At 38.9% G+C, this 13,439-nt stretch overlaps 3 protein-coding genes across 3 annotated transcripts; 2 read left to right on the forward strand and 1 right to left on the reverse strand.

Moving 5' to 3' along the window:
• The first annotated feature begins 535 nt into the window (after nucleotides 1–535).
• On the forward strand, nucleotides 536–1,535 carry LOC111006149 (metalloendoproteinase 1-like). The gene is made up of 2 exons (XM_022277918.1): nucleotides 536–924; nucleotides 1,001–1,535. The coding sequence occupies exons 1-2, from the start codon at nucleotides 536–538 to the stop codon at nucleotides 1,533–1,535; spliced, it is 924 nt and encodes a 307-aa protein (XP_022133610.1).
• A 1,089-nt stretch (nucleotides 1,536–2,624) lies between these two features.
• LOC111006552 (metalloendoproteinase 3-MMP-like) lies at nucleotides 2,625–3,464 on the forward strand. The gene has a single exon (XM_022278558.2). The coding sequence runs from the start codon at nucleotides 2,625–2,627 to the stop codon at nucleotides 3,462–3,464; it is 840 nt and encodes a 279-aa protein (XP_022134250.1).
• A 1,763-nt stretch (nucleotides 3,465–5,227) lies between these two features.
• LOC111006151 (metalloendoproteinase 1-like) lies at nucleotides 5,228–5,954 on the reverse strand. Its single transcript, XM_088123004.1, has 2 exons — nucleotides 5,873–5,954; nucleotides 5,228–5,646 (listed from the first exon to the last, which is right to left on the reverse strand). The coding sequence occupies exons 1-2, from the start codon at nucleotides 5,952–5,954 to the stop codon at nucleotides 5,228–5,230; spliced, it is 501 nt and encodes a 166-aa protein (XP_087979130.1).
• Between the last annotated feature and the right edge of the window lie 7,485 nt (nucleotides 5,955–13,439).

Raw genomic sequence — 13,439 nt, forward strand, 5'->3', positions numbered from 1 at the left:
TACTCATAAAAATAATATATCCAAAGAGTGGTTTTTTCCAACCATCCAACCCAAGAGGAAAAAAAAAATACTTCAATAACAATACTAATGAAGGTTTTAATTGAATTTCTCGTGAATAGTGAACTATCAATCTTTTTCAGATAAAAGTTACAAGTGCGTGTGAGGAAGAAAAAAAAAATCATCTATTAATCATAGACATCAGATCAACCTATTGTTGATCCAACATGAGTCATCTTCAATATAACTTTTTCAAAGATGGTATATTCATACAGAAAATTAGTTTAAAAAATAAAGCTTCCAATTAAAGATGATGAAAAGAGAACATTATATTATTTCCATAGATATACAAAGTATAACATGGTAGTGAAAGATCATCAACTTAATTACATTACCATGAGTTCCGCCCCAATATAGAATTAAAACACACAGCCGAATTTTCAAACTATTTATCCATTTTCAACCCTTGGCCTTATTAGCCTTTTAAAGAGGCCCCAAATTAGAATCCAAAGCCATCTCCCACACATCAAATCTAAACATGGCCGAGTTCAAATATTCTCTTCACCTCTCCTTGATCTCTTTCATCCTCCTGGCCGCCATTGCAGCTCACGTGACCTCGGCACGTGTTCTTCATAATCACGCCCACAACAAATCATCTCATATCATATTCTCTCAAAACCTTCTAGGAAGTCGCAAGGGCCACAACATACAAGGAATCCACCACGTCAAAACTTACCTCAAACGCTATGGCTACTTCACCCACACCCAGTCAAACGCCTTTGACGATCACTTGGAATCCGCCCTCAAAACATACCAAAAATTCTTCAACCTCAACGTGAGTGGAATTCTGGACAATGAAACTTTAAGTCTAATGTCCCAGCCCCGATGTGCAGTTCCAGATATTTTCCACAATGAGACGAGTACAAGGTACTAACATCTCAAAACAAATTCAACTCAAAAGACTAGTCCATGTCTATTATAAATCTTTTGTAACATCTCTTAGGAAGGGATGGGGCCACGAGGAGCATCTCCATATGGGTTCTCACTACTTGTTCTTCCCGAGGACCCCAAAATGGCCCGAGTCCAAATGCCGTCTGCGCTACTCATATTACCACGATTTCCCAATGGCGTTCAAGGACCCAGTGAACAATGCTTTAGAGCTGTGGTCGGCGTACTTGCAGTTCGGGTTCGTGGAAGTCGGGGAGGACGATTATTGGGCAGACTTGAAGATAAGCTTCGAGATGGGGGAGCATGGAGATGGGCATCCTTTCATTCCGACGTCGGGAGTTTTGGCACATGCGTTTGCGCCGCGGGATGGGAGATTTCACTTCAACGTGGAGCAGTGCTGGACGGTGGGGGCTCGCCCAAATTGTCAAGATGTGATGTCGGTGGCAGTGCATGAGATTGGGCATCTTCTTGGGCTCGGCCACAGCGGCGCCGAGGAAGCCATCATGTGGCCATGCATACGCCCCAACGCTGTCAAGGGTTTGTTTCAAGACAATGTTGCTGGAATCAAGGCTTTGTATGGATTGCCTTAACAGTTAACATCAACAATTTTGACATAATTATTACATTACATCTCTTATCTTATAAGGTTTCCACCCACAGTGATAAAGTTGGATAGTTTATTTTCTTTTAGGATGTGTTTGAAAGTGATTTTAGAATAACGAAATCATTTTTATCATTGTCCAAATCACTTATTTTTCATTTGATCATGTTTCGCAAATTAAAAAATTCGAAAATATAAAATCACTTAGATTCTTAAAGTATCAATTGAATGATGATTTTGAAAATCAATTATACTTAGATCTATTTTTTCAAAATTATTATCTCTATCATCACTCCCAAATACACTTTTACAAACCTCAGATTTGATTCAAAGCAATTGAAGCTAAAAATCAACTCGAATTTTATTCCACTTTGGGGAATTTTAATGGCTAGTTACCCTATTTATAAATCAACAATATTTCGAGGGTGAATAATATTGTGGTTGGAGTGGTTGTTGGCTTCTTGACCCTTAGTCTCGAATAATTAATTAAGATGACAACAAATATATCTAGTGATAATTATTTTTAGTATGTAAGAATATTTTTTTAATCAATAGAGATTTAAATTCATAATCTTTTAGTTTGAGATAGATGCTTTAACCAGCTAAATTATACTTGATTTCATTTTGTATAAGTTTATATTTTGTAATGGTTAAAATTTAATGTCTTTTAAATTGAGTAGCTTGTAATTGATTAAAGAAAATGATTGGGTGTGATACATTTATACTAAGTTTGAGACATATTTTAATCTAAGGGATTTGTATTTTGATAAAAAATGATGATGGTCTATTTTTAGGACGCGAGGCTGATTGTGGAAATATCCGGAAATTAAATATTAAGAACGGAAGAACTAACTGATTTAGTCAACCATTAAAAAAAGGTTTGACTTAACAAACACATAGAACCATTCAAACTCTCTATGACAATTCTCAGGATTATCCTTCAAAACCTCTATTAACAATTCCCAACATCCTCTAACAAACAAATAAGTCACTATAAAACACTCACAACCCAAGCATTCTTCAATTACTTCACACCAACCATTTCTACTTAGCTTGTTTCCATCCTTAGAAATATATAATGTCGTTCACATCTCTCAAACTCTTCCTCTTTGCTACTTTACTCGCCTCCATTGCACAAAATGCAATCTCCATACGCCATCTCACCCCCTCCCCATTTCATTTTCCTAAACATCTCCAAGGTTCTCGAAAGGGCGACACTGTAGAAGGAATCCACAATGTAAAGTTCTACCTCCAACATTTCGGCTATTTGACCAATATTTCAACCCATGCCCGCAACACCTTCGACGACCCCTTGGAATATGCCCTCAGAACATTCCAAAAAAACTATCGCCTCAATGCCACCGGCATTCTAGATGTTGAGACCCTGACGTTATTGTCCACGCCTCGATGCGGGCATCCCAACATCGTACACCCGAATTACGCCCTCGTCCCCGGGAGGCCCAAATGGCCACCCACCAAGTACCACCTCACCTACGCATTCATCCACAACTTCCCTCCAAACTTTGAGGCGCCGGTGCGGTGCTCTTTAGACACGTGGTCGGGTGTTAGCAAGTTCACGTTCTCGGAGACGATTGAAGCGGCATCCGACGTGAAAATCAGTTTTGAGAGAGGGGACCATGGCGATGGGTGTCCTTTCTACAGTCCAAACTATCTGGCGCACGCTTTCTACCCGACTGACGGGAGACTTCACTTAAACATGGATACGAATTGGGTGTGGGGATCTGTGGATTCTGCAAGTGATGTGCAGACGGTGTCGCTGCATGAACTTGGACATATCCTTGGCCTTGCCCACAGCCTTGATGAAGGGGCTGTAATGTATGCCTACATTCCTCATGGAGTCGTGAAGAGCGTAACCCAAGATGATATTGCAGGGATAACTGATTTATATGGTAGTTAGTAGTCATCTTAATTTGTGCTTATAAATAAGGTATTTTGCATTTTGCAAAGGAAGTAGGGTTTTGCTGTGAGTTCTGACCTTTCGATTAATATCTAGCTAGTTCAGTTGTTAGTTGACTAGTTAGACTTTAATTTTATTTTGCTATGCACTGTAAATGAGTTTGAATAAATAAGATTCATTTCTTTTTTTTTTCTTTTCTCCTCGCCAGACCCCAGATCAAGGCTCTATTTGAGTAAACAAACTCAACTCTTGAAAGTTAGTGCTAGTTACGTTAAACTTTTTATGTTTAGATATTTATGTTTAAGAATTTGATTTGCATTGTTTAAGAGGTAACAAACAAGTAAAATTTTATAAAATACCCTTAAATTATTTCAATGATGCTTCTATTTTATTTAGATTTAGTTAAATTATAGAAAGTATCCCTATATTAGAGGGTTAGTTTCAATTATGTTAACCATGTGTATACACAAATAGGTAGTGAGAAGCCCTTCACAGGTAACGAATAATGATCACCCACACATTTGTTAAGCTAAGAAGAAATGTATCAATAAATGTTGGAAGACTTTATTGGGCGGTATAAACTATTTAAGTTCCTTTTTTCTTACCATAAACATAAAACAAAGAATTTCAATGATTGAAATTAATTTGATAATCAGAGCCAATTTCAGAGTCTCGGCTGATCCTTTTGCAACACAAAGGTGGAGTCCATTCGACCAACTAAAACTCAGGGATATCAAAGCCACAACAATACATAAACTCACAGTAAAATAAAATATTCAAATCTGGCTATAAAATGTAACAGGTAAAAAAAAAAGGGTCCAAACCCAGCCATCAATGCACAAATGTGGTTTAAAAATATGTCATGCAACTAGAAGAATTACCATCTATACAAGAACCTCGTTAGTCTAGTCACAAACAGTAATGTTTATAGTGAGCCACAAGTATAAAAAGAAAATAAAGACAACCAATTGATGGCAAAGTTTGAATTTCTCTCCCTCGTTGAGCTAAAAAAAAAGTTTAATTAATTTGATAATATGTGAAAGTTTTAATTATGTTACTAAGCCAAAGTTTATCCGATTAAGAAATAATTTTTTCCTAAAATATTTAAAATAATTTTCATTTTGCTAACTATCTTCTCATGTTTTTATTTGTATGTGAGTAATTATTTATGTTTGCTTTAACTGCAATTAAATTTTTAACAAATAAGAGAGAAAATTGCAGAACAAGATAAAATAAAATAGAATTCTCTTTATTGCTTTAAAAAAAAGATGTAGTTGTAAGAGTGGTGATGAACAGAAAGATAAGTATTATTATATATTTTTAATTCATTATTAATAACTCAACAATTATATGTTTTGTCCACTTTGAACTATGACATTGTTTTTGATTCATCATATTTAAAATGTTTCGTATGGTCAAAACGAACATAGCTCAACAGTAATGTCATATATCCCACCAATCTACTTTCCATTATGGATTCTGGCATGCTTCCGCTCATTTCAGTTTAATTCTCTTGAATTGAAATGAGAAATCGATATGGGTTTATTTTTTGCTTCCAAATTATATCTTGTAATAATAGCTTAGAAATATATGGTATTAGATATTGAAGAGTAAATTGGGTGCATACTAAAAAGTTGAGAGTATAACTAGATAGAAGATAAAATGGGAAGGTAAAGATTCTCCTCCGCTATCTCATAGAGCAAGATTATTTCATTTCACGTAGTGTAGCAGTAGTAATAGTAATAGGTAGAAGTGTAAAGTGGTCAGAATCCATACAAAGCCTTGATTCCAGCAATATCATCGGGGTGCAAGTTGCGTTTGGTAGCACCAGGCTCAATGAACTCGTACATAACAGCCTCCTGAACCAGGCTGTGGTCGAGGCCCAGAAGATGGCCAATCTCATGCACCGACACCGTCTCGACGTCAAAAGAATCAGCAACAGCGCCCACCACAAAGGAATCATCGGCGTCGAAGTGAAAATTGCCGTCCTTCGGAGCAAACGCATGGGCCATCACCCCCCTGGGGCCATCAAACACTCGGTCGTCTCCATGGGCCCGTCTCTGGTAGCTTATTTTGAGATCAGATTGTGTATTGTTGGGAACTTGTGAGAACGTGAAACCGCTATTTGCAGCCCACTGGTCGAAAGCTAGAGCCACTGGGTCCTTTCTGTCGGATGGGTAATCTGTTGGGAACTTGTGAGAACGTGAAACCGCTATTTGCAGCCCACTGGTCGAAAGCTAGAGCCACTGGGTCCTTTCTGTCGGATGGGTAATCTCCCAGGAATGCGTACGTGAGGTTGTACTTGGAAGGAGGCCATTTCCATTGTGGTCCATAGAATTTGTAGTGAGAAACTTTGTGTAATTGGACGTTGCCATGGGAGTGGGTATTGGATCCGTCTGCAGCCCTACATCCCTCTGTATCAGGGAACAAGGACACCAGTAGAAGAACAAGAATGGCAGAAGACATTTGCAGAACTTTGGAGGATGCCATTGCCATTGGAGTTGTGGTTGCAAAATGCCTTGCAATTTCACCCCTATTTATAGCCCTTTTCTCATGTACAAGTACAAAAATTGTAAGTTAACCACAATGTTGAAACTCTCTTGTCCAAGGTTTTAAATGGGACGAAAATTAATGTTGCGTTTGATTTACGTACGGATAAAATGTTTGATGTTGATGAAAATTATAATGTATGAATCTCGGTAGTATATCTGACTACTAATATATGTATGTGATACATATTTGATATAATACTGATACGAGTGTCTGATATACTTACAATATGTATGTGACATACATTTGATCTACTACTGAAATGAGTGTTTATACAATATGTATATGATATATACATATGATATACTACTTATATGAGTATCTGATCTTAGACTTAATTGTAAATTTTATTTTTAGTGCCACATTCGTTTACAAGATCAACTATCGAATAAATCTCCAAAAACTCATTAATTTCAACAAAAGTCTAGTTATTATTGTTGTCTAATTTTCGTGAAAACACGTTTCTCCTAGATTGATATTTGTATTATTTTCTTCTCTTTAAGTACTGATATTTGTGTTATTAAATATTACATATTAATGATAATAAATGAATATATAGATGCTAAATTGGAAAAAAAAACTAAGATTTTTAAATTTCTTTCGTCTATCTAATTAAAATCAAGACCTTCTTGAATCAATGAGAAAGATGAAAGCGAGGCAAGGAGAAAATAGAGAACAATAATTGAGAGAGTTGGCAAGAAGAGCAATTTTGAGTCTCTATTTTCTGTCTTTTTATTCGATTAGAAAATATTAAAATTGTGGGAAAGGAGGAGAGTTTCATAATAATTTACAGATACATAAAACTGTCACGTCATATTTATCTTAAAAAGATTAACAGTAATTTAACTTAAAACCATTTAGAAAAGATTAAACGGTCAGATTTTGAAATCTAAGGGCTAAATAGAATTCTAACCAAATTTTTAGGGTCTTAAAAGTATAATTTATCTAATTTATTTATTGTAATCGTTAAAATTTTATCTTCTTCAATTAAATAAATATCAAACTTGAGAAAAAAAGGCACTTCGTCAAGCTCAATTAATTGTAAATATGGAGAAGACTAAAATAGCCTTAAAATTGGTAGTAGTTTTTTCTCTCTCACTATGTTTGAGCATCTTTTAATGATATACATGAGTCGAAAGGATTACATAAAAATGTTAAAATAGGCACGTAAATTTTTTTAAAAGCTTTCATATTTGCAAAAATAGCAATCCTGTTATTAAATTTAAAAATACGAGAAAATGGACTACTATCTATTAAAGTTAAAAAAAAAAAGTCAAACCGAGCATAGCTCAAGTGGTTAAGGCACCTAAAAAAAAGTTAAAAAAAAAAAATTATGGTGCCAAAATATATTTTTGGTCCCTGAGTTTGAAGAGAGGTTTCTAATGGGTCACTAAGTTTTAAAAAACGACAATTTGGTCTCCGACCTTTAGAAAATAGTTCTAAAGAGTCCCTGGAGTTAAATTTCCATTAGTAATAATGTTGACGTGACATTCTCTCTCTTTCTTCTCCGTACGTTGACCTCATCTTGATTTTGAATTTGGATTTTGTGGTGTTTGATTAATTAGGTCAGGCTGGCATCGATTGGGAGAAGCGGTGGGGGTTTCTCCGGTAGGTTTCAACGGATTAGTTTTTGTCGGAAACTCTTCTAACATGTTCTCCATCGGATTCTCTACTGCCTACTTCTTTATCAGATTTGTCATCGTCGTCGCCCTCACCCGATGATTCATCTCCACCTCTACAGGATTAAAGGTCGAACACCAAGCTATCGCTTTTTAAAACTTAAGGACCAAATAGAAAGTTACCTTCAAACTCAGGTACCAAAAGTATATTTTACCCTTTTATATTTTAGAAATGTAATATTACGTAAGTTTGGTCTTAAAAAATAGAAGAATCTTTTGATTTATATTTATTACAAATATTTTCTATCTAATAATTGTTTCGATTATTTCAATTTTTTAATTACCTATTCTAAATAATAAACTTTAATTTTTTAATTCTTGTTTATGAAATGAGTTTTAAATAAAAGTTTATAATGACATTAGTAATTTAACATTACAATAATACTTGTTTTTACCGATAAAAGTCTCAATAGAAAATAATTGGTCTTCGAGTAATCTCGAAGATGAAATCCTGTAGGATGAAGTTAGCACTCTAGAAATTTTGTCAGCAAGAAATTGAAAAATGAAGTCTTATATGCTCAAAATTACAATGTTCGCGTACCTTTACCCTTTTACCTACGAGTATTTATAGAATTTCTTGATAACCGTTGGCGTAAAAAAATTTGAATTAAAAAACACAGTTATCTCTGAATTTTTAGGTAAACCGTACACGTCAAAAGAGGGAGTGCGGTTATGCGTTCGGCATTTTTCGAATTGCTCCGAACTCGTGTAAATTCTACACACGTGTCCCTCCTTTAAATGTATTGTAGATGACGTGTCTTTGGATGAATTTCCACCCTAATCAATACTCATGCTCTTTCCTCTTGTTTTATTTTTTTTCTATTTATAATACAATAATCTTTTATTTCTTGAAAAAAGACAATTTTTCTACCATTAATAATATGTTTTTTTTAGTATAACATATTAGAGAGGGAGTTCGAACTCACAACCTCTTGATTGGAGGTATATGCCAATTATCGCTGAGCTATGCTCGCTTCGGCCCATTAATAATATAATTTGTTTTAGAAGTATACGTTATTTAAAATTTAATTGCCTTTTTTCTCGAGTACAACATGTGGAGGTGGGGATCAAACTCACAACCTCTTAGTTGGAGTTATATGTTAATTACCGCTGAACTATATTCGTTTTGACTAAAATTTAATTGTTAATTACATCTTAAAGGTTAGGTTTATTTTTATTTATTAAATAATTTGTAAATATTACTTCAATATCTCGTTTTTAGCTTTCTGAAAGAAAAAAAAAAAGAAAAACAACTCCCCGGCTTTATTTTTTAAAATATAAAGAAAAATAGTTTTTTAAAAACAACAAATGTAGAGATGAGGGATTCAACCTCCGATCTCTGAAGACGAAACAATGTGACTTAATTGCTTAACTAAATTTATGTGGTCTAAAATGTATATATATAAAAGCTAAAATGTCGTGGAAAGTTTTTTCTTTCTTTTTCTTGGGACAACATATTATATCCTTGGTTAAATTGACTACATGATTATTTATCTTTCATTTCGTCAATATTAACATTAATATTTCTTGCACCCGTAATAAAATGTAATAGGTAAAAAAAAAAAGTCCAAACCCAGCCATCAATGCACAAATGTGGTTTAAAAAGATGTCATGCAACTAGAAGAATTACTCTCTGTACAACTAACCTCGTAAGTCTAGTCACAAACAATAATGTTTATAGTGAACCACAAGTCTAAAAAGAAAATAATTACTAAACCAATTGATGGTGTTGATGCGTGGATTTCGATCCTCCGGTTCTCCTCCTCGCACCTACCAAACTTGTTGATCCGGGACTAGTACCTGCAAAACCAGATGAGCTAAACCGGTGCGACACTAGTCACACGGGCTCCGATGCTTAAGTTAGCAGGAGGATAATGTGAAATGTAGCTAGTTTTAGATGCCCTTACCTCTAAGGCTGGATCGCTACTTATAGTCGTCGGGTTGTTCCAAAACATTCCATAGGTAGCTAACCCTAATTTCGTTGGCGGGCCTGGGCGAAACCGTGGATCGAAGACGAAGGGCCGCTGGAGGGCCGTGGGCCGTGCCACGGGTCGGGACCGAGCCCCGGGTCGGGGCCGAGCCCCGGGTCGGGACCGAGCCCATCGCAGCCCAGTGGCTTCCTTCCGATCTTCACCTGTACCTCGACTTTCTGTTTCCATTGCATAACAGTTGCCCCCTGCTCTCAGTGTGATGCTTTCGATCTCATTGGGAGTACAACTTTTGTAGTGATCTATCTTGTCATATGGGCCCGAGTCGAATGAATTGTCGAATCATTGCGGGGCTCATGGCACCCTTGTCGCAGTGAGTGATCTTATCTTCACGGGACACGAGAAAGTGAAAGTGTATGTCAATTTTCCTTTTCCTTGCAAGACCCGATGCAGCCTGTCATGCAACTGTCACATTTGCAGTAGACCCATGCTTTGAGATCTCGAGGTGTTGGGCGCCGAGCCGAGATGTCACAAGTGTGTTGGGTACCGTGCCAAGTAGTCACAAGGGTGTTGGGTACCGAGCCGAGTATCCTTTGGCCCGCTGGGTAAAGACCTCTGGACCGAGAACTATGCTATGAGTTGAGGGCTATTTAAACCCCTCCATCCTCATCAATTCTTGCCAACTTCCCAACAAGGTATTCATTTCTCTGCCCTGTTCTTTGTCGTATTTTCTTTTTATATGGCCGGCCTTGATTTCGAGTGGACTTCCTCGGATGATGGGTCATCATCGCATCCTTCGTCAGAGTCCCAGTCTTATCGTCCATTTTGGATGGATAACTCCACTCTTACGGCGAAGGACCTGCGCCGCTTGCGTTCGAAATACCGTATCCCGGATTCGGTTAGCCTTCGTCTTCCGAACCTGGGAGAGTATTGACGGTTCTTATCCCGGTGAAGTAGTATTTTATGCTGCGATGTTCCAATTTGGAGTTCGCCTACCATTGCCTCTTTTCCTTCAAAACTTTTTAGCTTTTAATCAAATAGCTCCTTCCCAAATCGTCTCGAACGGGTGGTCTACTTTGATTAGCTGCTTTATTTTGTGGTCGCACCTCGGGGGCGAGCAGCCTCTAACCGCTGCGGATTTTATGTCGCTTTATTATCTCAAACACAGCCCCGAGGATAACTTCCATTTTTATGTTAGTTCCCGGAACCAAATTCTGGTTATGGGTCCCTCCTCAGTGAAGCATTGGAAAAATGAATGGTTCTTTGTTGGCGGTGACTGGCTGGCCCATGATGAGAGAGGGTTGTATTTTCCTGTCCCGACCGAGTGTAGGGAGTTGGGTAAGTAGCTTCCGAACTCCGCCGGGACTTTCGCAAACGTCAATTCTGATATTCCTTTTTGTTGGTAGTTTCCCGCAACTGTGAGCTCACCGCCGAGGCAACCACTTTCTATCACACCATTATCCAGCTACCGGATATCGAGCGTTGGGGCCCAGATTTGGTTACGGAGCAAAACCTAGTGGATTTTGGCTTGGCCCTTCCGCGTAACCCTCCAGGTCCTTGTCGAAATCCTCTCTTCATTTTGCATGAACGTCGCTTTTTACCTTTATCTTTGTTTGTAGACATGTCGAGACGGAGTGCTTCCTTGTATGAAAGAGAGCGTCGCCGGAATACCCGGGGTTTGGGGGCCAGTTCCAGTCGGGCTTCGGATATCGAGGTAACTGATTTGACCGAGGAGGGACTCCCTTCACAACACGCTCGATCTTCCATGCCTCCGACAGCCCCGAGGCGCTCTGCTCGACTTTATGGGACAGCTACCCCGTCTTCCCCTCGAGGTCACCCAGGAAGCTCCTCTCAAGTCCCAATTTTCCCTTTCTCTGGCCCATATAATTCTGATGCTGACGGGACAGCTTACCTGGAAAGAGCATTTAGTCTCTGGCAAGGCCTCGGCGACTCATCAAGTGGGTCAGACTTTGGTCTGTCAAATCCTCAGCACAGCATCAGCACCTGCCTTAGCGATCTTCACCAGGTGAGTGCTTGGTAACCTCCAGTACTTGCCATAACATTCTCCCCTAACGTTAAATGTTATCCTTGGCAGACTTTCAACCGTCTGGTGGTATTCTCGGGTCGAATTGCTGACGAAATTAACCACCTCCGCTGCCACTATGCCCCTCGGGAGGAGTTGGAACAGGCCATTTCTTCCTTCAACCAGGCCACCAGCCTTCTGGAGGGTACCCAACGTGAGTTGGAAGCAGAGAAGAGAAAATCTCGAGACGAGCTAGCTAACCTGCAGAGGAGACTTGACGAGGCCAACGCTCGACTCTCTAATTCTGAGTTCTTGGCCAGGGAATTCAAGAAAACTCAAGAGTATGTTGACTTGCAAAACTCTGCCATGGAGTGCGGTGTTTCCTGGTCTCTCCGTCAGGTTTCTACTCAACACCCTGACATTGACTTTTCCTTCCTCCCGGAGCGTTTTAGGGCCGAGCGTGATGCTCCTGACGACATGGATGACGACGACGACGAGTAATAGGGTAGCTTGAGCGAGTAGTTCTTACGGTTGACTTTTATGTGCTTTGTCACTATGTTGCTTGTATTCTTTTCTTTGGAATCATCAATTAACCCTCTTACCAGTCACTGGCTTACAACTCTAACCCTGATGGAGTTTTGTTGCTTTCTTTTCGTAGGTTTCTAACTCGTTGGTCATAGCCAATGGTTTTACACCCGCTGTTGCTTTTTGTATTTTTACTCCATCTCATGTTTTAACCGTGCTAGGCCGATTGACCCGCTTCTGGTTTGGCCGTGTTGAGATTGTTTAATTGTTCTTTCCGAACATGTCGATTAAAGTAGATTCATGCTTCGTCGCACATGATCGGCGTCGAGTGATGGTCGGACCCGAGCAGTGGTCGGTCCACGAGCCGTGTATAGTCGAAAATAAGACCTATTAACAAACATAGGCTATCTCGTAAAACCGCCGACTAATGTAGATCTGTGCCTGTTCGCACTTGGTCGACGCCAACAGTGGTCGGACCCGAGCAGTGGTAGGCCCCGAGCCCTGCTCGGCCTGCTCTGTATAGCTGGTTTTACCGTCACCGAGTATGATTGGATTTACCAAGCTTACGTCGTTGAGTAGCCGTAGTCGGTACCTGTTGCCCCCTACTCTCAATTGTATTGTCGATATCCTTTGAGAGTACGCTTGTAGACGAGACAAAGTATTTTATCAAAAAGTCTCTTGGTATCTCGTTTTGGATTTAATAGATACAGTTGACAGAGAATCAAATAAATGGGTACTTTATTGAACACAAGGAATTATAATTAGAAATCTTGTTAAAAGTAGAAAACAACCATATTTGAAGGACGAAATAAAAGGTCAACAGCCCCCTTAGCAGAATTTCTGTCGTTGTCCCTCATTGAGGTATAGTAGCATTCCCGTGACACTCGTTGTTCTCCTTTAATTTCTCCTACCCCACCCGGTGTTGGGAACTTCATGGATTGGTGATATGTGGATGGTATTGCTCTGAGCATATGCATCGTCGGTCTTCCCAGTATTGCGTTGTAGAAGGATGTGTAGTTAACGACCAGAAAGTCCACTATCTTGGTGACACTCTTCGGCCCACTTCCGAATGTTACTGGCAACTCTATCCTCCCTTCAGGGATGACCCGTTCTCCCCCAAATCCTACCAATGGTGCCGAACTACTCTTGAGCACCTTTTCTCCTAGATCCATAGCTTTATAGGCTGTCCAGGAGAGGATATCCGCCGAGCTGCCCCCATCTACCAAGACTCGATGTACTTTAACATTTGCTATCTTCAACGTGATAACAA

This window comes from Momordica charantia (genome assembly GCF_013281855.1).
Source record: "Momordica charantia cultivar OHB3-1 chromosome 4 unlocalized genomic scaffold, Mcharantia_2.0 BLBB01000004.1, whole genome shotgun sequence".
Lineage (NCBI taxonomy): Eukaryota > Viridiplantae > Streptophyta > Magnoliopsida > Cucurbitales > Cucurbitaceae > Momordica > Momordica charantia.

Bases quoted from the DNA above. Each gene is read 5' to 3' on its own strand.
- LOC111006149 (XM_022277918.1), top strand. From the start codon at position 536: ATGGCCGAGTTCAAATATTCTCTTCACCTCTCCTTGATCTCTTTCATC. The intron at 925-1,000 runs GTACTAACATCT...AACATCTCTTAG, and splicing joins CACAATGAGACGAGTACAAG to GAAGGGATGGGGCCACGAGG.
- LOC111006552 (XM_022278558.2), top strand. From the start codon at position 2,625: ATGTCGTTCACATCTCTCAAACTCTTCCTCTTTGCTACTTTACTCGCC.
- LOC111006151 (XM_088123004.1), bottom strand. From the start codon at position 5,954: ATGGCATCCTCCAAAGTTCTGCAAATGTCTTCTGCCATTCTTGTTCTT. The intron at 5,647-5,872 runs GTAGGGCTGCAG...AGTTCCCAACAG, and splicing joins GTTCCCTGATACAGAGGGAT to ATTACCCATCCGACAGAAAG.